The sequence below is a fragment of the Hylobates moloch genome, unplaced genomic scaffold (assembly GCF_009828535.3).
Source record: "Hylobates moloch isolate HMO894 unplaced genomic scaffold, HMol_V3 SCAFFOLD_2, whole genome shotgun sequence".
Lineage (NCBI taxonomy): Eukaryota > Metazoa > Chordata > Mammalia > Primates > Hylobatidae > Hylobates > Hylobates moloch.
In genome coordinates this window covers 29942168-29967193 of record NW_026652277.1, presented here as the reverse complement: position 1 = coordinate 29967193, position 25026 = coordinate 29942168, and the positions used below count along the sequence as shown (strand labels likewise).

At 38.4% G+C, this 25026-nt stretch overlaps 1 protein-coding gene across 4 annotated transcripts in view; it reads right to left on the bottom strand.

Annotated features, from left to right (window-relative positions):
- MANBA (mannosidase beta) overlaps positions 1 to 25026 on the bottom strand; it is a 114915-nt gene that overhangs the window by 51519 nt on the left and 38370 nt on the right. For all 4 annotated transcript variants that reach the window (XM_032177020.2, XM_058432597.1, XM_032177102.2 and 1 more), the window contains 2 exons: positions 8479 to 8654; positions 7463 to 7573 (listed from right to left, as the gene is read on the bottom strand). In XM_032177020.2, coding sequence (XP_032032911.1) covers positions 7463 to 7573; positions 8479 to 8654 — 287 coding nt within the window. The remainder of the gene's footprint in view (positions 1 to 7462; positions 7574 to 8478; positions 8655 to 25026) is intronic.

Sequence of the window (25026 nt, the reverse complement as noted above, 5' to 3'; positions counted from 1 at the left end):
AATACAAAAATTAGCCGGGCATGGTGGTGCATGCCTGTAATCCCAGATACTCAGGAGGCTGAGGCAGAAGAATCGCTTGAACCCAGGAGGTGGAGGTTGCGGTGAGCCAAGATTGCGCCATTGCACTCCAGCCTGGGCAACAAAAGACAACTCAGTCTCAAAAAAAAAAAAAAAAAAGTACTCCAAATTAACTTTCATGTAGAATATAATGTCTATTAGAGGATTGGTAATAAAAATGTGCTAAATCTAAGCATACATGTATATTATTAACATTCAAGAGTAACCAAACACACAGGTAAAACTTAGACCAACATATGATTGGTGGAGGGGGAGGGTAGGAGAAGTATTCTATCACTGGCATTATTTATTAATAGGATTGCCAGTATATCGCAATAATGAAAAACAGGCCAATCTATACTCTACACACAATGCACCCACTTACTGCCTGCACCTAGGGCTAACTGCTCCCATGGCCCACCTGGAGAAGCCACTGCCTATAGCCATCTTGGAAATCTTCAATAAAACTTCTGACAAAAATAAGGACAAAAGGACAGTGTACTGGGTTGAACAGTGTCCCCCCAAAATTCATGTCCACCCAAAAATGCAACCTTATTTGGAAATACAGTCTTTGCAAATATATTTAGTTTAGTTAAAATGAGGTCATACTGGGCCCTAACCCAATGGCTGGTGTTGTTATACGAAAAGGAAATAAGAGACACACACAGGAGAAAGCTATATGATGGTGGAGACAGAGATCAGAGTGATGCATCTACAAGCCAAGGATTGCCAGCAATGACGAGAAGCTGAAAGGGGCAAGGAAGAATTCTTTCCCAGAGCCTTCGGAAGAAACACGGCTCTGCCAACACCTTGATTTTGGCCTCCAGCCTCCAAGACTGTGAGAAAATAAATTTTAAGATACTCAGTTTATAGTAATTTGTAATGATAGACCTACAAACCTAATACAGAAAGAGACACACTTCATAATCTCTGTGCCCTCTCAATACAAAAATACACCTTGATTATTCTTAATTCCATATTCTTTGGCTATGTACTTTTAAGGTCTTTAGAGAGCCAAGAGTAGCACTTAGAAAAAATTCCACTAGTATTATATTGGTTTGTTGCCCTGTGCAATTTGCAAAGACGAAGACAGGAATTTAAGAAACAAAGAACAAAGTGACATTAAAAAAAAAAAAAAAAAACTGAAAAAGAAAAAAAAATCCCAATTGTTTTTCTAATTGTAGTAGCCATGGATAATCATTCACCTCCTCTGGCTTGAGCACTATGAAATACAAGTTTTAATTGATTGTAGAATACTTATTATTACATCTATTTTCCTACAATAATTTATTTGGAGAATCTTGATCCCAGGAGCAAATGTACACAGCAACAGCCTTCTGCTGCTTTCAGCAAAATGATACCTTATACAAGAATACTTGGGAAATTCTTATAAAATAAATTAGGTGTAAGAGAAATATCAACTAATTGGTTTCGTGTTTTTCCATAAAGGCAAGCCATAATAAGCATTCAAAAATATGTATTAGTTCATAAAAACACGTTACCTAGTCAATTCAGTACAATCAATCAGTAGGATAAAAACACTCAGTTAACCTGGGCAGAAAATGGCAAAAACTGATTGGTCAGATTTTTTATTCCATTTACCCAGAGTATCCTCTCCCATTCCCACTTATACATAAAACTTTTTCTTTTGTTAAAAAATCAGTTTAGTTTCCCAAACTGATAAAGCTAACTCTCCCAGACTCACATTCTAAGGTCCCTCATGAAATGATTTATTTGGCAGAATTTATGATATCCCAACATTTATTTTTTATTTTGTTATTTCTTAATGTTTAAATTGCCTGTTGATATTTTCCCTGTATTACCTCCCTTCTTGCTTAAACCATTTGCCCCAATGTCACTCAACATAAGAAAATTCTCAGTCATCAAGATATTCTGCCATGTTCACAAAGAAATGTAGTCAGCCCTTTCCTCTCTCGCGCGTGTCTGCATCCGTTTCATGATTCCATACATTTCTGCTGTATGGGCTGCATTCAAAATCTGTAACTTCCCCAGGACCTTTTCTCTGAGTCAGATATGCTGCTATCTCCTGATATACTCACTTAAAAAAAAAAAAATCCTAAACACGTTTCTAAGCTCAGCGGAAGAGGAGAGGCGAGAAACAAAGATATAAAACTGAAGCAAGATGGATTTCAATGAGGTATATTTAAAATAGAATTATTTTTGCATAAATCAAGCCCAGGGTAACAATAAAACCATTACGAAACAAGAGCAATCGAGGTGAAATAAGGAGGGGCTGGTGATGAGAAAACAGTGTTCAATGTCCTGTCTGACACAGTACCAAGTGCTGGTGAGCATGAGGAGCCTAGGCAAGTCTCATAGAACCACTTTGGATGGCAGTTTAGCATAATCTAAAAAGCTGAACTCATGCATCCTCCATAATCATGCCATTCCACTCCCAGCAGATATGCCGTTGGGGGCATATGTGCTCCGAGTGTTATATCAGTAATGTTCACAGCAGCATTACTTGGAATAGCCAAAACTGGCAACTAGTCAAATTGCAACAGCAAAATGTGTAGTATAATAAAATCTTATACAACTTAAATAGACAAACTACAGTTACACAGAGCAACAAACAGCAGTCCCCCCTTATCTGCAGGGGATACACTCCAAGAACCCCAGTAGGTGCCTGAAACTGCAGATAGTACCGAACCCCATATATACTATGATTTTTTCCATCTGATAAAGGAGAAGGCTGCTGAGCGACTAACAGGTGGATAATGTATACAGCAAGGATATGCTCAGCGATGATTCATGTCCTGGACAAGACAGGGCGGGACAGCACGAGATTCCATCATGCTACACAGAACAGTGAGCAATTTAAAACTCATGAATTGCTTATTTCTGGAGTTTTCCATTTACTATTTTCAGACCACAGTTGACCACGGGTAACTGAAACCACAGATAAGGAGGCACTACTGTACCTAAATGTCAAAAACACAATGTTGAGCCAAATTAGCCACACACTAAAAAATACATGCTATATGGTTCCACGTACATAAAATTCAAAAAGAGACAAAAGTAACCTAGTGATGGATGTCAGGATAGTGGATCTTTGGGAAGGAAACAGGGGTCATTACTGGGGAGGCTCGCAGAAGGGAGGGGAGAGTTTGAGGTGTGAAGTGCTAGTAATTAATGTTCTGTTTCTTGAACATGTTGATGGTTACTTGAGTGTTCATTTTCTCATAATTCATTAAGCTTTTCACTTATGGCTTGTGTATTTTTCTGTATGTGTTATATTTCACAATAAATAAAAAATAAAATGTTATTTGACCAAAACTCCCTAGCTTTCTTTCTCAGGCTCACTTTTTCACCCTAAAACTCCACTGACAAAAGTGTTTGCAAGTCTTATAGAAAGAAAATATACTTCAAGTGGTCCGAGAGACCTTCAAAATTACCTCCATCCTCAAGCTGCATCCTTTCCTCCCATGTGTTATCTTTCACCACTATTACAACTAAAACAGAGCCCCTCATCCCAAAGTGAATCCATCCTCTTCTTATCTCCTACCTCCCAGAGACCTTGCCCTCTCAAATACCTCCCTGCTTTCTAACTCTTTTTAGTCTTTCCCTCGCTACTGGCCCCTTTCCATCAGGATTTTGCTATTGCCTTCCATTCTCTTAATGGTATCCTTTTCTATGTTGAAATCATTTCAAACTTGTAATAAGGTTGCAACAATAATACAAAGAACTCCTATATGACCATCACCCAGAGACACCCCCCCATTCAAGTTTTCATCAGTTGCCCCAATAACAATATGACAAAAAAGATCACTGCACTGCACCCAGTTCGTACATAGTCTCTTCCAATGTGGAACAGTTCCTCAATCTTTCCTTGACATTTTTGAAGATTATAGTAGATTGAAGACTGAAGACTGAAGGCCCTTGTGTCCTTTCAATGTGTCACATTATTATTGAGTACCTCCTTACTTCCTGGAACAGCAAGATATTTCAGGCTCCAGTTTGAGAATCAGTCATTTCTCCAAAGAGACCTGATTGCTTTTAGCACAGAGTGGTATTCCAAATCAAGATATGGGTCCTAAATTCATTCACTGCTACTAAAGAGCCACTCTTCCCAGGCGCTCTGAGAAAGGATTAGGAAATGTGTGAAAAGAGCTAGGAAATGTGTGTGTGTGTGTGTGTGTGTGTGTGTCCACTCACACATACACATGCATTTACATGGACATTTCTTTCTCTATCTGTCTATACATACTGAAAATCATGACTTCATACTATTAGCTCCAATTCGAATCCACTGTAGCTTTCCCCCTTTCTATGTTGATACCACCTTTCTCCATTCATGAAAAGCCTGGCTTCCACCACTTCAATATATTTACTTATTTGTTCAGTTGCCTGTGTGAAGCCAATCTGATCCCAACTGGCCACCATTACCACCTGGTCTAAGCATAGCTTCCAATCAGACATTTTCAGAAGAGTTGCCTATATTCACCGTCTTTACTTCCATACCTTGAGTCATTCCTCAACCCACTACAATTTGATTTCCATGCTGATCAAGGTGACCAGTAATCTCCTTGCCACCAAATCTAAAGGATCTTTCTCAATTCTTTTCTAACTTGAACTCCCTTGCAGCATTCAACACTCTGAACATTCTTTGCTTCTTAAAACACTCTTTCCCTCTGCTTTCTGTGATTCCCCACTCAAATCGGTTTTCCCTCCACCTCGTCAACCATTCCTTCTTAGATTCTTCTACTGGCTTCTCCCCAAACCCCAACCTTACTAATTATGACTGCCTGGGGTTCTGTCCTAGCTCTTTTCTCTGTGCCATCCCTGAGGTATTTCATCCACTACCATGGCTACAATTATCTACATTCTGCTGACTTACACATCTATATCCTTAACCCACATGCAATCCCTAAGCTTAAGATCTATCTAATGAAACACCCATCAAATATTATTCCTTGGGTGTCTCTCAATCACTCCACACAAAACACATCTGACACTGAAATAATTTCCACCCAACCCCTTCCCCCAAACCTTCCCTTCTTTCTGAGTAATGTAACTCAATGAACAGAGTTGCCATCTGTTCAGCAGCCCAAACCAGCAACTGAGGAACCATTCTTAACCCTTTTTTCCCACCCCCACATCATCAAGCCTGCTGATGTTATATCCTAAATCTCTTTCAGATTTATTTCCTCAGCAGTTCTGTAGACCAACCAATCCTCATTTTTTGTCTGAATCACCACCACAGTCTTCTAACTGGCCCCCTACTCTTGCCATTCTTCCAATCTGATCTACACAATCTTTGTAAAATATGCATATAATCCTTACCCCCTCCTTAAAATCCTTCCAAGAATCCCAGCAGCACTCAGGACAGTGCTTGTTCCTTCATGTGGCTCACTAGGCCCTGCAGGACCTTGTCCTAGCTACTTTTACAACACCATCTCTTGCTCTTCAACTTCAAACTCAACCACAACTGCATTGAAATTTCTTTCACTTCCGCAAACACACTACATCCTTTCTAGTCCTTGGGCCTTCACATTCTTTTCCCTCCGCCTCTTTGCTACATTACTCGGCCAAATTCTACTTATCCCTCAGAACACAGGCTCTGGGAATCTTCCCAGAATGCCCCTGCTCTGCACTTCCATGGCACTGTCTACATCTCTAGAGTGCTAATGTATTCCAATTGCTCATTTAATGATTTAACTTCCCAGTCAGATTATTAGCTCTACTAAGGTCTCAGAGAGAAACAGAAGCAGTGTCTTAGTCACAGCTCTATCACCAGCACCTGGCAAAATAGCCAAAACACAGTAGGTGTGCCCTAAGTATTTACTGAATGAATCAGCCTCAAAAATGGCAACTCTATGGCAGCCACAGCCAAAGAGCACATTTCACACACATGCATTAACTCAAGGTGTGGGGCAGTTACATCCTCCTTCACTCCTGTTGCTGCTCGATTCAAAGGTTGGCATCTTTATGTGTAATGAACAATAATACAATCATATTAGCTTGAATGAAAAAGAATTATTTCCCTTAGAAAAAGACAGAAGTTCCTCTTATTTCTCTGTAGTAAGTTGGAATGACTCATTATTTTTTACATTTTCATGAAAACAACACACAACAAACTCACTGTGTGAGACAGCACACGTCCTCTTAGCCAAGAGGGGTACAATAAGAGTGAATGCTTTGGCCCTTAAGACGGGTCCAGGATGTTCTCCCTGTACATAACTCTGTGCATGTGCGCGCGCACACACACACACACACACACACACACACGCTCTCTCCCCCCCACACACACATACACACACACACTCTCTCTCTCTCCCCTCCCCCCCCCACACACACACACATTCACAGTGTCTCAGAAAATACACAGCATGATTGAACAAAAGAAAAACAGAAAATGCACTCCTGAAGGACATATCTCCATCCTTAGCATGTTGTCTGGCCCACAGGAGAGGAAATACCAAATGTGAGAGGTGACACCAGCCAACTGTAAACACCGAAGCTGGTGTCTGGGAGAGGAGGAGATCTTTGAAGAGGGTTAATACCGTTTCTACTAACTATATGCCATGACTCTTATAAGCCAGATCCAAGCCATCTCGTTCTTATTGTCCCCATTTTACATATTTCGAGATTAAGTAAGTAGCCTACGGCTAATAAATAACTAAGTGCAGTTCTTTCCAGTTCCTAGCGCTATATCCTAAAATGGGTAAAACTGAAAAATCAGAAAACACCAGTAGAAGCACCTTATTCAGAAAAATGAAGAAGAATGTCAGAGGAAATAAATAGAAGTTAAAAATTATTGGTTCTGGGGAGTAGGAAGTAAGAATAATAAGTGTTGGGCAAGAGGTCTTATTTTTCATATAAACTTACTAGTAATATTTGAGTTTTAAAATTACACATGTATTATTTTGATATAAGGTACAATTTTAAATCATAGCAGGAGACTACTTATTGACAAAATAATATCTAAAGTATGATCCATTTAAAAATATAAGGCTGGGAGCAGTGGCTCACGCTTGTAATCGCAGCACTCTGGGAGGCCAAGGCGGTAGATCACTTAATATCAGGAATTCAAGACCAGCCTGGTCAACATGGTGAAACCCCATCTCTACTAAAAATACAAAAGTTAGCTGGGTGTGGTGGTGGGTGCCTGTAATCCCAGCTACTTGGGAGGCTGAGGCAGGAGAATTGCTTGAACCCGGGAGATGGAGGTTGCAGTGAGCCAAGATTGCACCACTGCACTCCAGCCTGAGTGACAGAGCAAGACTCTGTCTCAAAAAAAAAAAAAATATATATATGTATACACACACAGAGGAATTTGAATGGTTAATAGTGACATCTGATGGGTGGGGACATAAATTTGGTTTCTTCTTCCGTTTAAAAGAAATAAAATTATTTCACAAAATATTTTAAATTACCTACTTACCTTAGCTGATTTTTCAATATTTAAGCCTCCATCCAGTTCAAAAAGAATAGTCATGTTGTACCCAGTCTGGTTTCCATGTCCATGAGGCCACCAAGTTTCTACAGTAATATTCTTTTAAGAAAATTAAAAAGTCACTCTAATATGTCATATTTTCAGTAAAAAAGGCTCAAAGCATTACATCAATTTCTCAAATAGTCAAGTACAAAACTCTAGGTTCTAAAACAATGTAAATCTCCTTACCTATATTATGCCAAATCAGACCAATTCATTGATAATATTTAAAAATCAGCATGCTGGGAATCTAGCATGGATCAATACATCAAAAGCAAAAGGAAAGAACAGAATAACATGAGTGTTCAGAAAAACAACTCTCCCTATCTCTAACACCGAGCTTACATTTATTCCACATTCTTAACACTTAAAATGGGACTTTGAAGTTAACTCTTCTTTCAAGCCAAAAACTAAAAATCATTTTGAGTTCTTACTTTATCTCAACAGCTACTGAATGTTATTTTGCTCCACCTTTTTCAGTACACAATTATCAATTAGAGGAACAGAAAAAAGAAAAGATAAAAATAATCCATTCTACCTTGATGTATGAAAGATCATGAGTTTAAGAATTAAAATTATGCATGTAGATAAGTATCAATAATCAAAATAATTGACATTACCAAAAATAACCACTGCTATTTAAATATAATCCATAGAATGTATTTTGGCTTCAGGATACTACAAATACTACAGAAAATTAAAATATAATGATAAAAATAAAATGAGAGGAAGAATTACCAAATTAATGATATATTCTCTATTTTCTTAATCTTAAAATTTGGGAAAATCATTCTTTAGCTCATACTCACAGAAGATATATGAGAGACTAAAAATAGAGAAGAAAATGACAAATATAAGCAGAGAAAGTAGATTTTTCTTTCATACTTAGTCCCTCCTTTCTGATCATTTCTTTAGCACAGGTATTGCTTTTCATCCAGTGCTTCTCAGGAAGTACCATCATTTACCTTGCTAATGTTCACAAATAGCTCAACAATCCTTCTCCCAGGTTGAAGTTCAATGTTGTATGTCTGTTGTGTTTGCAACTTAGGGATGGCTACGATCACTTGACCACCAACTGGCTTTGAGCTGACAACATCAAATGTAGACTCTATTTCCAGATTCCACTCCTGGGCACTCTTATCTAAAATATAAAAAGAAAAAGAAATATATATATATAATATGCTAAGCATTATCATTGCATTTCTCAGGATTCATTGAAGGTAAGACTAAAGCAGCTTCAAACCCAGTACATGCTCCACAACGCTGTCATAATCAAAACTTCGTGGAAATTTTCTTTTAATCTTCAGTTTAATCCTTCATTCTGAAGAAGAATAACAAAAATGATATATTTTATATAGACTTCCACTCTAAAAATGTTATGATTTTAAGTCATAAAAACTTTATGGAGCATAAACAGAAAATGACAAATGGAAAGATAAAATAAATTTTCCAAGAATAATACACATTTGTTCCTTTTTATAAAGTAAAAATACTTCATAAAGTGAAAAGTAATAGTATTTTACTTTATAATGTAAATGGGTTTTAAAGTTATGTAATAAGGTATAAATTTATATGTATTAAAATTAATCAAATGTGAAAAAATAAAGTTACACTTTAAATGTAGATAATTTATCCAAAAAATATTTCCTGAGGACTTTCTATGTGCCATGTACTCTGCTAAGTGATGGGAATTAAATGGTGACCAGGATAAACATGGTCCCTACTCTCATGAACTAAAAGTCTATACACAAATTCAAAAGCATAATAATATCAGGACAGGAGAAATAAAAGGTTGTCCTGAGAAATAAAAACAGGAAGTCAGAAAGCACAGCTAATACAGAGAGGGTGCAGGAAGGCTTTCTCTCTCTCTCTTTTTTTTTTTTTGACACAGGGTCTCACTCTGTTGCCCCAGGAGTGGTGCAATCATAGCTCACTGTAGCTTTGAACTCCTGGGCTCAAGCGATCCTCCTGCCTCAGCCTTCTGAGCAGGTGGCACTACAGGCATGTGCCACCCACCTAGCTAATTTTTTTTTTTTACTTTTTGTAAAGATGAGGTCTCACTTTGTTGTCCAGGTTAGTCTTGAACTCCTGGCCTCAAGCAATCCTCCAGCCTCCACCTCCCAAAGCACTGGGATTACAGGCATGAGCCACCATGCCTGGCCAAGGAACACTTTCATTAGAAAGTGGTATCTAGCTGAGACCAGAAGGATGCCTCAGCTAAGTACAGAGGAAGATGATAAGGATTCTGGGCACAGAGAAGCATGTGAAGGCCCATGAGTGAGAGAGAGCAATGCCATAACAAGGCAAACAAGGAACTTGGGCAATAACAAAATTGATGAGGGGGTCAGCATAATTGAAAAGTTGAGCACAGTCTTTTCGAACAGGTAAGGAGTCTGGCAATTTCACCCCAGATCAATGCGGAGTCACTGAAGATTTTTCATCAAAGAGCATGACCAGATTTGCATTTTATAAGAATTGCTAAGGGTCCCAGCATAGTGATATACCAGGATGAATATGAAATAAGCAGAAAGATATAAAATCTCTCTGTGTACCAAAAGCCCCAGAAAATGCCGCTTGGAAAAGCCAGGAACAGAGAGGAGGCAAAGAAGAGTGTTGATCAGAAAGAAGAGAAAACAAGACGGAAGAGGAGAGTTAGAGGGAAAGAAGAAAGATGAGGGATGAACTTTGGGTGCAGAGTTTGGGGTGTCAGAATGTTTCGAAGGGGTTTTGAAGTAGAGTTTTATATATGTGCAGTATGACTCTGTCCTCCATTTCCTGTTAAATTTATATTATTTGTATAATGTCTCTGGGATTGGATTTGTGTTTAGTTTTTATTTTTAAACAAGATAGAGCACTGGGACAGACTTGGGACAAGAGCAGGGTGGAAAAACAGACCGTTTTTTAAAGTTACGCAGAAGAAACTGGTGACGAGATCTCAAAAAAGCTTGGAGGTACAGAGGGTTAGAGTGAGCAAAAAAGGTTCTCATTGTTTGCTGCCACAGAAAGAAAGGAGAAGAGCAGTGACTGTGCAGAGGCACTTAAGTTTCTATGATTCGTGGCAAAATATGGAAGGAGTTCCTATTTAGTGGCTTCTATTTTTCTCCAAAGAAAGGGGAGGGAGAAGGCTACTAGCTGAGAAGTATCTTAGAGACCTTTCTCCTACAAATAAAGAAGAGATTAATAATCATGGCTTTGCTGCAAAAGAAAAAAAAAAGCTAGGTTTGTATGCTGATCAATGACAAAAGATGTTATAACTGGCACTGTTTACAACTGTAGGACCACACCAGGCCTGTTCTACAGATGACCCCAGCACAGTTTATCATTTGCATCTCCCATCAGCCAAAAGCATAGATTTGATGCACATTGAAGTAAAATTAATCCTGGACTTAAGAACTATTTTTGTTTATTAAATGATTTATTCTGAGAAACACTAGTCAATGAGCCCTGAATTAGGTTTGTTCTGATCCAGTTAATTTTGCAGGTTACTTACCGATAGGCTCCAGGTTTTGAATCTATCAGCTGGTAGATCACCTAGTCTACTCGCTCACCAGTGTTTAATTTCCTCTATTCAATAGGTTGTCAAACTATGGTCTTTGGGACAAATCTAGCCCACCTCTTGTTTTTATAAATAAACTTTTATTGGAACACAGATGCTATGGACTAAATGATGGACTCCTCCCCTAAAATTCTTATGTTGAAGCCATAACCTCCAGCTTTTTATGAAGTAATAAGGGTGGGGCAGTAATCTGTTAGGATTGCAGCCTTATAAGAAGAAGAAGAAATAGATATCCATCTCTCTCTCTACTATGTGAGGACATAGCAAGAAGGCATCTGTCTGCAAGCCAGGAAACGAGCCCTCACTGGAAACCAAATTGGCCAACACCTTTATCTCAGACTTCCCAGCTGCCAGAACTACAAGAAATAAACTTCTGTTATTTAAGCCACTCTGCCTATGGTATTTTCTTAGGGCAGCCAGAGCAGACTAATTTAATAGTCATACTCATTTGTTTACTTATTGTCTTTGGTTGCCTTTGCAATACAACAATAGTTGAGTAGTTGTGACAGATGCCTAAACTATTTTACTATGTGATCCTTAACAGAAAAAGGTTGCTAATCCCTGCCCTAGAATATTACCCCCAAAAAACCCCATTCCAACCTTTCTTTAAATATCTCTAATGACAAAAAACCTCTGCCTCACAAAGTAGCCTTCCCATTTTTGCCAGGCTTGGCTATTGTAAAGACTCCCTTTACACTGAATTTGAAATATACTTCTCCTTAATATCCACCTAAAGATTTTAGCTCTGTCCTTTGAGCACCTCCTACCAACAAAGCAGGCTCCTGTGTTGTTTTCTGTTACTTCTTCTTTGGTAGGAAAATCAGCTGTTAGTGACAGCCTCTGACAGGAAAACAAATAATGCAATCCTCAAAGGTCATTGGCAAAGTTCCCCAGTTTCTCTTGCTTTGAACTTGGAAGGTTCTCGAGCAAGTCCGCACTCCTCCAGAGCATCACCCGTTAACACCCCTGGGAACTACTAAATGAAAAAACTAAGGTTGTAGAATTAAAAACACAGTATGAAGATCTACGAGCCTACAAAGTTATCACCAGATATACTTAATAACATATTTTTCCCCTCTCCTCTTCTTTCAAATAGCGTAAACCCCTTCCTTCCAGTAGCACATGGAAAAGTAGGTAATTTAGGTTCACAAGGCACAAAGTCTTAAATAACCAGTAGTTTTCCTGATGTTCTTTGGTCATAAATTGCATAATCCTATTTATAGTTAAGAAGAACTCCATCTTATAAATTAAGCCCCATTTCTAGAATACAGCTTCCTATCGTCTCTCTCCTAGCATTAATAAGTCACCGTGTCCTGAAGAACACTTATCATCACTAGCTCTCCTGCAGTAAAATGCAAGATCATTTCAAAAATGGATGAAGTACTGAGGGTGAGGGCAGGAAAGAAGGATAGCTACATCTTCTAGAATCCCCTACAGAGCTCATTCTTCCAATCACACCACCAAGTTCTGCATCCTCTCTTTACTTTGACTAAACAACTCTGGGCACGAAGAGGACAGGATTCTTTATCAAAACAGGTGGAAAGGCAATGCTGGCCTGCCCTCTCCACAAGTCGAGGCCTTGAGGCCCTCCCTGGCCTGAAGGCTTATTGGTGTCCTCGCTAATGTCCTATGCCCAAGCAGAAGAGATTATGTTCTATAGTTTGTTCATATAACCTCAATCAGGAAGGCAACCCAGAGGATGGTAGAGAATGTGGTTCTGGCCACTAATTCACTTTAAGGTTTTCCCAGAGATGACTCAGTGAGGGTTCTTTAAAAAAAGAAAAAAACAAAGAGCACAATGTGTCTGACCTGGATGGGAATTTGTAGAAAGGGTAAACAGCTACATAGCCTAGATTAATGTATACTGCTCCTTCGTTCAGTGTATCACAAGACAACTCTAGCTCATGTAGATGTGTCCAGTACATCAGCCTTCAAAATCCTCTCAAATATGCCAGCTTCTTCTTATATTCTCATACAGTCTACTCCTTTGTTAAGATGTAGTTGGGGGGGAAAAAAGCCAAAAAAAAAAAAAAAAAAAAAACTTTATTCAGTTGTCTAGGAGAAAAAGGTATAAGGAGAGAATAAGAAAGTAGAAAATAAAAGGACTCAGTTACATTACTCAAGTGTGTCAAAAAGTAACAAGAAGACATACCCCCAAACTATACGCTAAGCCTTACTTTGATTGTAATAAAGACTCAAGTATCAATGTTTTCATCTAGTCATGTGATATCTAGTTTCAAGAAAAACTGGGTTGTTCCACACTTATACCACTAGGTGGTAATGACTATTCTAATTTACAAATAAAGGAAAAGAACCATAAAATGTTCGAGGTAGAAGAAACTTGGAGATGTTCTCGTCACTTTGCAGATGTTTCTGAGGCCCTGACTGCAGCACTTCCCTCTTGAGCCAATGGACAGGCCGAGGGTCCAGGTTTCCTAACTCTGGTGCTCCCGACTTTCCATGAGCCTCTTGCAGCGATGCCTACCAAAAGGAATGACACTCACAGGTACACAATGATTGACATTTGTATATGAATAATGAGGAAAAGCAAAAGCAAAGGTACTTTTTGCCTTTCAGAGTCCTAAAGCCAAATGTCGAATATATTCAATGTAAAACAAAGCATTTTGGGGGCACTGTAACAATAAAATGTTAGCCTCTTATAAGAGGGTCTCTATAAAAAAGAATACTGAAATGGGCCGAGTGTAGTGGCTCATGCCTACAGTCCCAGCACTTTGGTAGGCTGAGGCAGGAGGATCTCTTGAGCCCAGGTGTTTGAGACCAGCCTGGGCTACATAATGAGACCCCATCTCTAAAAATAATTTTAAAATTAGCTGGGTGTGGTGGCACACCTGTGGTCCCAGCTACTTGAGCAGCTGAGATGAGAGGATCGCTTGAGCCCAGGAGGTCAAGGCTAATGTGAGCTGAGATCGCTCCACTACTCTCCAGCCCGTGCAACAGCATGAGACTTTGTCTCAAAGTAAAAAAAGAAAGCACACTGAAATCTACAAACATAGAGAATATGTCTGATCCTCTGCTAAATGTATATTTACATGATGCCACAGTTCCTGTACTTATCAAAATAGCGTCTTTGTAACCTAAACTAGCTGATGAGGGCACTAAAATAGTTATGTGAGCATTTCTGTCAAGCAAATGAAATCTATTTCTTGAATAACTACTGTCTGTAAACCTTGACAGGCATTATAAATTATATCCCAATCCAAAAAGGCAAATATGTTGTCTCTAACTCTTTGAACATATTTAGAAAGATAAAATATACCCAGTGTCACAGTTAAGAGTACAGGATGGCATCGGGAACCATAAGGACTAGCAGGGCAGTGAAAGTTCAGAGGCAGGGCACATTCAAGTCAGCAAGGGATGAATCTGCAAACACTGGTAGATGAAAAAGATGCTTCATCTCATTGAGGGGAAAAGCTATTCAAAGATAGCTGCCTGGATTAGCTTTGCCCTGCTGAGCTCCTCACAGCTCCCCCTTTTGCAGGCTATCTTCTTCCTCTATCTTTAATAGAATATGAAAAGCTGCAGGGAAAGGTAGTTATGTGCATTTAAAGAAACAGCAATGACACCAAATGAAATGAACGAGCCATGGAATTTATAAATTCAAACATTAGATATTTTCATGTACTCCTGCCAGAATCATGGGACAGACTTAAGCAGCTGCTTTTCAAAGAGCTAACCATTGCCTCAGCCAAAAATGCTGGCCCACAGTTAGTTAAAACAGCTGTTTTCCCTCTTCTTCGCCAAGCAGCAAGATCTCCTTGCCTACTCAGCAGCACAAAATCCTTGAAAATGAAATCAAGGCAAAAGAGACCCAAGGCAAAATGTTCCCCAGAACAAGGATAAGTTAGTAAGCTCCAAAGAAGAAAATTTACTCAAGCAATGAGGAGACTAATCAGAGGAAAAATTATTCAAGCAACCTACCCTCTTTATGAGTATTTCAAGCAAAATACCCATAAAGTTATTTTCAAGGATTATTTTATGGAAAAAATAATTTAAAGATGAATGAAAAATTGATTCCAAATGAATGCATTAAAAAAATGCATGCTTATCAAATAAACAAGACTGACAAATCTTTATTTTAATATTATATTCTCTGTATTAAGCCATAACCCAAGGATTGCAATGCCCTTTAATCTATTGAGCAGGCCGGGGTCTGGCTGAGAGCTAGCCCACACTACAACTCCACGGCTAGGTCATCCAGGAAGAAGAGGGTGCTTTAGGCTGAGACAGCAAGTAAATTTGGATAGGGTGGTGAAAAGAACATCTTTAAGGTAACAGAAGTGTCCCAAGCACATGTCAAAGATTCACAGCTCACCTCAGCTCAAGAAGACAAGGCAAGGGAGCTCACACATTGAAAAACATCTCTATATTATTTATTTCTAATGTGGTAATAAAAGTGAACAGTGTATTGTTTCAACAGAAAATACCTATTGTATATTTTTAACTCAGTATGTTTATATAACTTTATGAAAAGTTCATAAAATTAGGCAATCATCCCTTCCTAATAAATGTATGGCCTAGTGTGAATAGTTCACATCAGATTGTAAACATACAAGACCTAGCATGGACAAGATAATCAATAAATGAATATATGTCTGTTTCTTTCTCTCTCTCTCTCTCACACACACACACACACACACACACACACAAAATTATCATCATCATCATCACCACCATCCAGGGCCTTCAGTTTTGGACAGATTATTTGCTTATAAATGTCCTTAATCCTTGGAATTGAGGCATCTGCCCTTACCAGTTACCCTCTCCCCATATCCCCTCCTCACATATCTTAGCATCCCACGTTCAGCCCAGACTTCTCCCTTTCTTCTCCCAAGTGATGAGGTCAGTTTCCCTCCCAGCCCTCATCTCCAAGGGAAAAGGACAACAGATTCTTGCTGGGTTTCCACGCCCACTAAAAAGCATCTCAGTTTCTCTTTCCAATACAGCGTTACCCTTTCACTTTTTAAAGTACTTTAAAGTTACTCTTTCACTTTTTAAAGTAACTATAATAGTTACTGATATTTAAAACCTGATTAGAATATTCCAGAGCTAAGGAAAAATCTTTCAAATTAGTATTTGCTAATGAGGTTTTAAAGAAAGTCACGCCAATGAACTGGAATCTCGTAATGTTTAGATAAATCACAAAGGTCTTAGAGATAAAGATAAACAGCAGTAATTTCTGTTTTCCTTTGACCTCAGTATTTTTTCAAATATAAATTGTTTTATTATTAACTACCTTAAACATTAAGAATATGTGAACATCATTTAGGAAGCTGAAGTTAGGGCAAATCAAACAAATGACCACAGGATATTAAAAAGTGCAAAAGTTTAGAAACCACTATTTTTAAGGACTAAGAATACAAAAAAGAAACAGATATATACATATATATAAGTAAATGAATTCACAAGAATTTCACGTTAATTTTTAAAAGTTTAATAGCCTTCTTTCTGTCATACACAATTAAGTTAAGGAACTATGGTTGGTCCTTTGATCTTCAGGAGTAAACTCAATAATTTTAAGTCAAGATATAAATTGAACACTTGAAAAAGCACAAAGATGACAGTATCTCTTTCTAGCCTCAACAGAGGGAAGGCAGAAAGTGTCCCATAGACAAATTAGTTTAGGCTTTCATATCAAGTTAGCTGAAGTTACTAGACTAGATTAGTTTGTTTTAATAACTACTTTACCCACTTACTACATATACATATATATAACAGAGGCCCAATATAGAAATTTAGAAAAGACAGTTAAACAGAAGAATAAAACGCAAACCATTTGTAACACTACTACAGAGATAGCTACTGTTTGCATTAGGTTTTGTTTGTTTACTTGTTTGTTTGTTTTTGAGACAGGGTCTTGCTTTGTCACCCGGGCCAGAATACAGTGGAATAATCTTAGCTCACTGCAGCCTTGACCTCCCAGGCTCAAGTAATCCTCCTGAAACTGCCTTTGCAAAATTATAACTGAGGAAATTATGACAATGAAAGAAATCAGACCTAATCTACTCCATCTTGCTTCTAACATTTAAGCTGTTCTTATTCATTCCGGGCAGTAGGCTGAACTAACTTTGGGAAGGAATTCAGTGCATGGTTTGACTCTGAAACAAAATGGATAACAGCCCTTTCCTGAAAAGACCCCTTCCAACCTGGGGACCAGTCTGCCTTTGCAGGACTAACAAATTAGCTACAAGATTAGAAATTACAGTTTAGAGGTCATGCAACCTCTGGCTCCAAGAGTCTGAACCTCCCCAAATTGCTCCTGGGGATAACATCACTATTGTAAAACCTAGATCAGTGCTTGAGATATTCTGCAGACCCTGCACTGGATGGATCAGCTGACACCACCCAGACTGGTAATCTGGCTCAACCATTTCTGCCATCCCACTCAGGAAAGAAGACAGCAAGAAAACCTTACTTCATTCCCCTTATGATTCCGTCTCCAACCTGACCAATCAGCACTCCCCACTTTCCAAGCCCCTACCCACCAGATTATCTTTAAAAACTTTGATCCCGCCCAGCACGGTGGCTCACGCCTGTAATCCCAACTTGGAAGGCCAAGGCAGGTGGATCACGAGGTCAGGAGATCGAGACCATCCCCACTAACACAGTGAAATCCCATCTCTACCAAAAATACAAAAAACAAGCCGGGCGTGGTGTCGACCGCCTGTAGTCCAGGCTACTCGGGAGGCTGAGGCAGGAGAATCACTTGAACCTAGGAGGCAGAGGTTGCAGTGAGCCGAGATCACCCCACTGCATTCCAGCCTGTGTGACAGAGCAAAACTCTGTCTCAAAAAAAAAAAAAAAAATTTGATCCCAAATGCTGAATGCTTGGGGAGACTGATTTGAGTAATAATAAAACTCTGATTTCTCACACAGCCAGCTTTGCCTGAATTACTCTTTCTCCATTGCAATTCCCCTGTCTTGATAAATCAGCTCTGTCTAGGCAGCAGGCAAGGTGGATTTATTGGGCGGTTACAATCCCACCTCAGCCTCCAAGTACTTGGGACTACAGGCATATACCACCACACATGGCTAATTTTTTTTTTATTTTTTGTAGAGACAATGTCTGCTCAGGCTAGTTTCAAACTTCTGGCCTCAAGTGATCCTTCGAACTTGGTCTCCCAAAGTGCTAAAGATTACAAGCATGAGCCACCATGCCCAGCCTTGCATTAGTTTTGACCCACCTCATTTCATACTTAAATTTTAAAAATGAATACATTTTATTTTAAACAAAAATTATATGTATCTTTTTTATTATGAATTAAGCTTTTTAAAAAATTTTCAGTAACTCTCACAGTGCCTGCCTCATAGTATATACCAAATAAATACATAAAAGTATCCAGACCACATTAGCTTATTCTTTTATTATTTTTCAACATTTAAACGTCTATTGATATCAGTGATAACTGCTGTCTTCCAGATAAAAACTGAAAAAAAAATTCTGAAAAAACTCCTAAAGGTAGAACTCTTTTAATGCTCTCATGAGCTTACACTCTAATTTTATTACATCAAACAACCAAATTGATAACTACAAAATTAATTAGAAATATAGGAATTACTGCTTAACATGAACAAAGCACATCTTCTTAACAGGAAACATATATTTCTCTATGTTAAGTACAAAATATATTACAGTCATAATATTTCAAAAATGAGGGAGGAGCTTCAAGATGGCTGACTAGCAGCATCTGGTATTTGCCACCTCCACAAAGAAGAACCCCTTCAGATAGATCACCTATCAAAAAACACTGAATTTCAACAGAGAAGTGACAGAAAACACCTAAGGTAAGGAAGGAGAGAAAAGCAAGGAACCCTGCTTAGCAGGGACCAGCTGAAAGCCTGGAGAGGCTCCCCAGTGCTGGAAGAAGGTGAGTGGCCTCCAGTGGTCTACATTCCCATTATGGACTCCTACAATCCTAGCCATGAGAGAGCACCTCCACCCTCACAGCCCCCAAGACTAGTATAGGGAGCTACAAGATACGCAATGGCATTGCTCCAGAGAGGGAGCTCCTAAGCGGTTAAAGCAAGGCACCATTTTGAGAGCCTAGCCCCGAGCAGACTGCATGCTGACTTTGGGCTTAATAGCCCCTACATCTCCACATTCCTGGAGACTTACTGACATCCCCATGTGTAGCCAGGCACTGCTGCTGGCTGCTGCCACCAATGATGAAGCAACTCCACCACCTCCAAGAGCAAGGCTGCTGCACATTTCAAAACACCCTGTGGAAGGGCTACCCTGCTTATCTCCACTACTTGGGGCGAAAGTGCATGCTCTCCAGTCACCTACAGCTACTGCCACTGAAAGCAACCCCATCCTTCCCAGGAGCAGGGCGGCAGCACAGTCACTACTGCCCCCACCCAAGCATTCCACCAGTGGTCTGGATATCATCCCATGCCTGCCTACCACAGCCAGCTCCCACATGCACCACTAGAGGGGTCTGAGGACAGGCCTGCCTGGCCTGGCTCTACACTCCCACTCAGTGCCTGAGCAAATGGTCTGGAAGCCTGGGGATCACCCTGCCTCATCCACCACTGTTGGTACCTGAGCACTCCTCCCAGGAGCCTGAGGACAAGAACACTAAATCTGCAGCTACTACCACAGCTAACATCTGCCTGCATGTGCCACCTACAGGCCTGGGGACTAGTGTGCCCAGCCCATTGCAGCCACTGTCAGCACCAATGCAGACTTCTTCGAAACCAGAGGATTGTCCTGCCACTGCTACTGCCGTTTCCCATGCTGCACCTGCTGCCCAGGGGCCTGAAGACCCACCCATCCAGACCAGCGGTCTACCACTGCCACTGCCAGCACCTAAGCAGGCCAGTCACCTAGAGGCCCAAGATTCATCATGCTTGGACTCACTAACACCAGTGCCAGCATAAACTGCACCGAAGCCCAAGGACAGGCACACTCAGCCGGCTGCTGCCACCAGTGAAGTCCAAGTACTGGCCCTCTTGATGTCCCCATCCCCAGCAAAACTTCACTACAGCCTCCACTAACAACTATACCCTAAGTCACTGAGGAAATCACAAACGCCACTGATGCTGTTTACAGCTGAAGAAATCATACAGAAACTATCCTATTGCAAGCCCTCAAAATCAAAGCAAAAGTGCCCTACCCAAACAGTACCACAGATACATCTTCAGGAAAAATTTCTCCCCTATAAAAGTGAATTCAAAAAATTGGAAAAAGTGGTTGTTACACCAGATGCATGGATATAAACATAAGGACACAAGAAACATACAAAAGCAAGGAAATATGACACTTCCAAAGGAACAAAATAATTATCCAACAGATTCCAATAAAAAGTATGAAATCCCATATAAAGAATTCAAAATAAGGAAATTAAAGACATTCATTGAGATGCAAGATAACTCGGAAAAAAAAAGAAATCAGAAAAACAATTCAGGATATCAATAAGAAATTTACCAAAGAGACAGATATAATAAAAAAGAACCAAACAAATTCTGGAACTGAAGAATTTGTTGAATGAAATACAAAATACATTTGAAAGCTTCAACAATAACTAGAGAAAGCAGAAGAAAGAATTTTAGAACTTGAGGACAGATCTTTGGAAGTAAACCAGTCAAACAAAAATTTTTTAAAAGAATAAAAAAGATTGACAAAAGACTACATGCCATATGGAATACCATAAAGTAACTAAATATTCTAATTTTCAGTGTGCCAGAAAGCAAACAGAAAATTACAAAGAGAGAAAACCTACTTAACAAAATAATAGCTGAAAACTTCCCAAGTCTAGCAAGAGATTTAGTATCTGGATACAAAAATCTCAGAGATTCCCAAATAGATCCATTCAATAAGGCCTTCTCCATGGCACATTATAGTCAAACTGTCAAAAGTCAAAGACAAAGAGAGAATTCTAAAATCAGCAAGAGAAAAGCACCTAGTTACTTATAAGGAAACCCTCATCACACTAACAGCAGATCAGATTTTTCAGCAAAAACCTCACAGGCCAGGAAAAAATGGAATGATATATTCAAAGTGATGAAAGAGAACAGCTCCCAGCCAAAGATGCCATACCCAGGAAATTTATCCTTCATAAATAAAGGACAAATTGTCTTTCTAAGACAAGCAAAAGCTGAGGGAATTCATCACCGCTAGACCAGCCCTACAAGAAACGGTTAAGGGAGTTCTACACATGGAAGCGAAAGGATAATACCTACCATCATGAAAATACATAAAAGCATAAAACCACTGGTTGAGTAAACACAAATGAGGATCATAAAGGACCCAAATGTTAACACTACAGAAAAACACCAAACCACAGTGATAAACAATAATAGAAAGAAAAAAAGGTATACAAAACAACCAGAAGTCAATTAATAAAATGACAGGAATAAGCCCTCATATATTAATAATAACCTTGAGGGTAAATGAATTAAACTTTCCACCTAAAAGATATAAATTGACTGACTGGATTTTTTAAAAACATGACCAAACTATATGCTGCCTACAAGCAGCTCAACTCACCCCTAAAGACATATATGGACTGAAAGTAAAGGAATGGAAAAATACATTCCATGCAAATGGAAATGAAAATGAGCAGGCATAGCTATATCAACATCAAATAAAACAAAGTTTAAGTCAAAAAACAGTAAAAACAGACAAAAAAGGTCACTATATCATGATGAAAGGATCAAATCCACAAGAGAATATAATAATTCTACATATATCTGCACCCAACTTGGAGCACCCAGATTCATGAAGCAAATATTACTAAATCTAAAGAGAGACAGATTCCAATACAATAATAGTGGGGGATTTCAACATCTTACTCTCAGCATTACACAGATTATCTAGACAAAAAATTAACAAAGAAACATTGTATTTAAGCTGTACTTTAGACCAAATGAACCTAATACACATTTACAAAATAGACTATGGCTACAAAATGCACATTCTTCTCATTAGCACATAGTATATTCTCAAGGATAGATAATAGGTTAGGCAAAAAAATGACTCAACAAGTTTTTAAAAATTAAAATCATATCAAGTATCTTTTCAGACCACAGTAGAATAAAACTAGAAATCAATAACAAGAGGAACTTTGAAACCTGCACAAGCACATGGAAATTAAACAACATGTTCTGAAATGACAATTAGGTCAAGAAAGAAATTAAGGAGGTAATAAAAAATGTCTTGAAACAGATAAAAATTGAAGCACAACATATCAAAACCTATGGAATACAGCAAAAGCAGTGCTAAGAGGGAATTTTATAGCAACAAATACTTACATCCAAAAAGTAGAAAGATTTCAAATAAACAACCTAACAATGCTCCTCAAGGAACTAGAAAAACAAGAACAAACTCAATCCAAAATTAGAAGAAGAAAAGTGATAATAATGATCAGAGCAGAACTCAATGAAATAGAGACCAAAAAAAAAGCAAAGGATCAATGAAATGAAAAGTTTGTTTTTTGAAAACAAGATTGATAAACCCCTATGTAGACTAATCAAGGAGAAGACCCATTAAACAAAATCAGAAAGCTGTACTTTAGACCAAATGAACCTAATACACATTTACAAAATATACTAATATTTTGTATATTATTATATACAAAATATATATACATGAGAAATGAGAAGGGATACATTACAACTGATACTACAGAAACACAACAGATCACCAGAGACTATTATGAACAACTATACACTAACAAACTGAAAAACACAGAGGAAATAGGTAAATTCCCAGACACATACAACCTGCCGATACTGACTGACAAAAAAATAGAGGCCAGGTGCAGTGGCTCATGTAATTCCAACACTTTGGGAGGCCAAGGCAGGAGGATTGCTTGAGAACAGGAGTTGGAAACCAGCCTGGGCAACATAGCAAGGCCCTGTCAGGAAGGAAAGGAAAGGAAAAGAAATAAAGGAAAGGAGGGAGACAGGGAGGAAAAAGGAAAAGGCAAGGCAAGGCGGAAAAGGAAAGGAAAGGAAAAAAGGAAGAAAGGAATAAAGAAAGAGAGAGAAAGAGAGAGGGAGAAAGAAAGAAGAAAGAAAGAGAAAGAAAGAAAGGAAGAAAGAAAAAGGAAAGAAAGAAAGAAAGAAAGAAAAAAAAAGAAGGAAGGAAGGAAGAAAAAAGCAAGCAAGCAAGCATGCAAACAAGAAAGAAAGAAAGAGGAAGGAAGGAAGGAAGGAAGGAAGGAAGGAAGGAAGGAAGGAAGGAGGAAGGAAGGAAGGAAGGAAGGAAGGAAGGAAGGAAGGAAGGAAGGAAGGGAAGGGAAGGAAATAGTGAACCTGAATGACTAATAATAAGTAGCAAGACTGAATCAGTAATAAAATCTTCCAACAGAAAAAAATCCAGGACTGGATGCCTTCACTGCCAAATTTTACCAAAGTTACAATGAAGAACTAATACCAATTCCACACAAACTATTCCAAAAATTGAAGAGGAGATAATTCTCTCTAACTCATTCTAGAGGTCAGCATCACACTAATATCAAAACCACACAGAGAGGCAGCAAGAAAAAAAAAAGGAAAGAAAAGAAAAGAAAGAAAGAAAACTACAGTTCAATATTCCTGATTAGCATGGATCCAAAGATCCTCAACAAAATCCTAGCAAACCAACTCCAACAGTACATCAAAAAGGTAATATACCATGAGCAAATGGAATTTATCCCAGGGATGCAAGGATCTTACATTTGCACAAATCAATAAACGTGATACATCACATCAACAGAATGAAAGACAGAAAACAGACGATCATCTCAATAGGCGCAGAAAAAGCATTTAATAAAATTCAATATCCCTTCATGATAAAAACTATCAACAAATTAGTCATAGAAGGATCATACCTCAACATAATAAAGGCCACATGTAAAAACCCAGAGCTAACATCACACCAAATGAGGAGGAGCTGAAAGTCTTTTCTCTAAGAACTAGAATGGGAAAAGGATGCCCACGTTCACCACTCCTATCCAATAAAATGCTGGAAGTCCTATCCAGGGCAATCAAGCAAGAGAAAAACATAAAAGGTATCCAAATTGGAAAAGAGGAAGTAAAATTATTCCTCTTTGCAGATGACATGCTCTTACATCTGTAAAAATGTGGAAGATTCATAAAAAAAATTCTTAGATCTGATAAATAAATTCAGCAAATTTGTAGGATACAAAGTCAATATACAAAAATTAGTAGTGTTTCTACACATCAATGATGAACTAGCTGAGAGAGAAATCAAGAAGGCAATCCCATTTACAATAGCTACAAAAAATAAAATACCTAGGAATAAATGTAACCAAAAAGGTGAAAGACCTCTACAAGGAAAACTATAAACATCTGATGAAATAAATTGAAGAGGTCACACAAATAAATCAAAAAACATTCCATGCTCATGGGTTGGAAGAATTAATATCATTAAAATGACCACCATCCTACCCAAAGCAATCTACAGAGTCAATGCAATTACTATCAAAATACCAATGTCACTTTTTACAGAAATAGAAAAAACAATCCTACAATTCATAAGGAACCAAAAAAGGGCTCAAACAACCAAATCAATCCTGAGTCAAAAGAAGGCATCACACTACCTGCAAACAGACACATAAACCAAAGGAACAGAATCTAAACCCCAGAAATAAATCTACTTATTTATAACTAATTGATTTTTCACAAAGGCATCTTGGTCAGAGAACATGCATTGGAGAAAGAATACCCTCTTCAATCCTCTTCAATAAATAGTGCTGGGAAAATTGGATATCCATATGCAGAAAAATGAAACTGGACTCTTATCTCTCACTGTAAATAAAAATCAACTCAAGATGGATTAAAGACTTAAACATAAGACCTGAAACAATAAAACTATTAGAAGAAAACACATGAGAAGCATTTCAAGACATCAATCTAGACAAAGATTTTTATAGCTAAGATCTCAAAAGCAAAGATAACAAACATAAACATAGACAAATAGTACTATATTAAA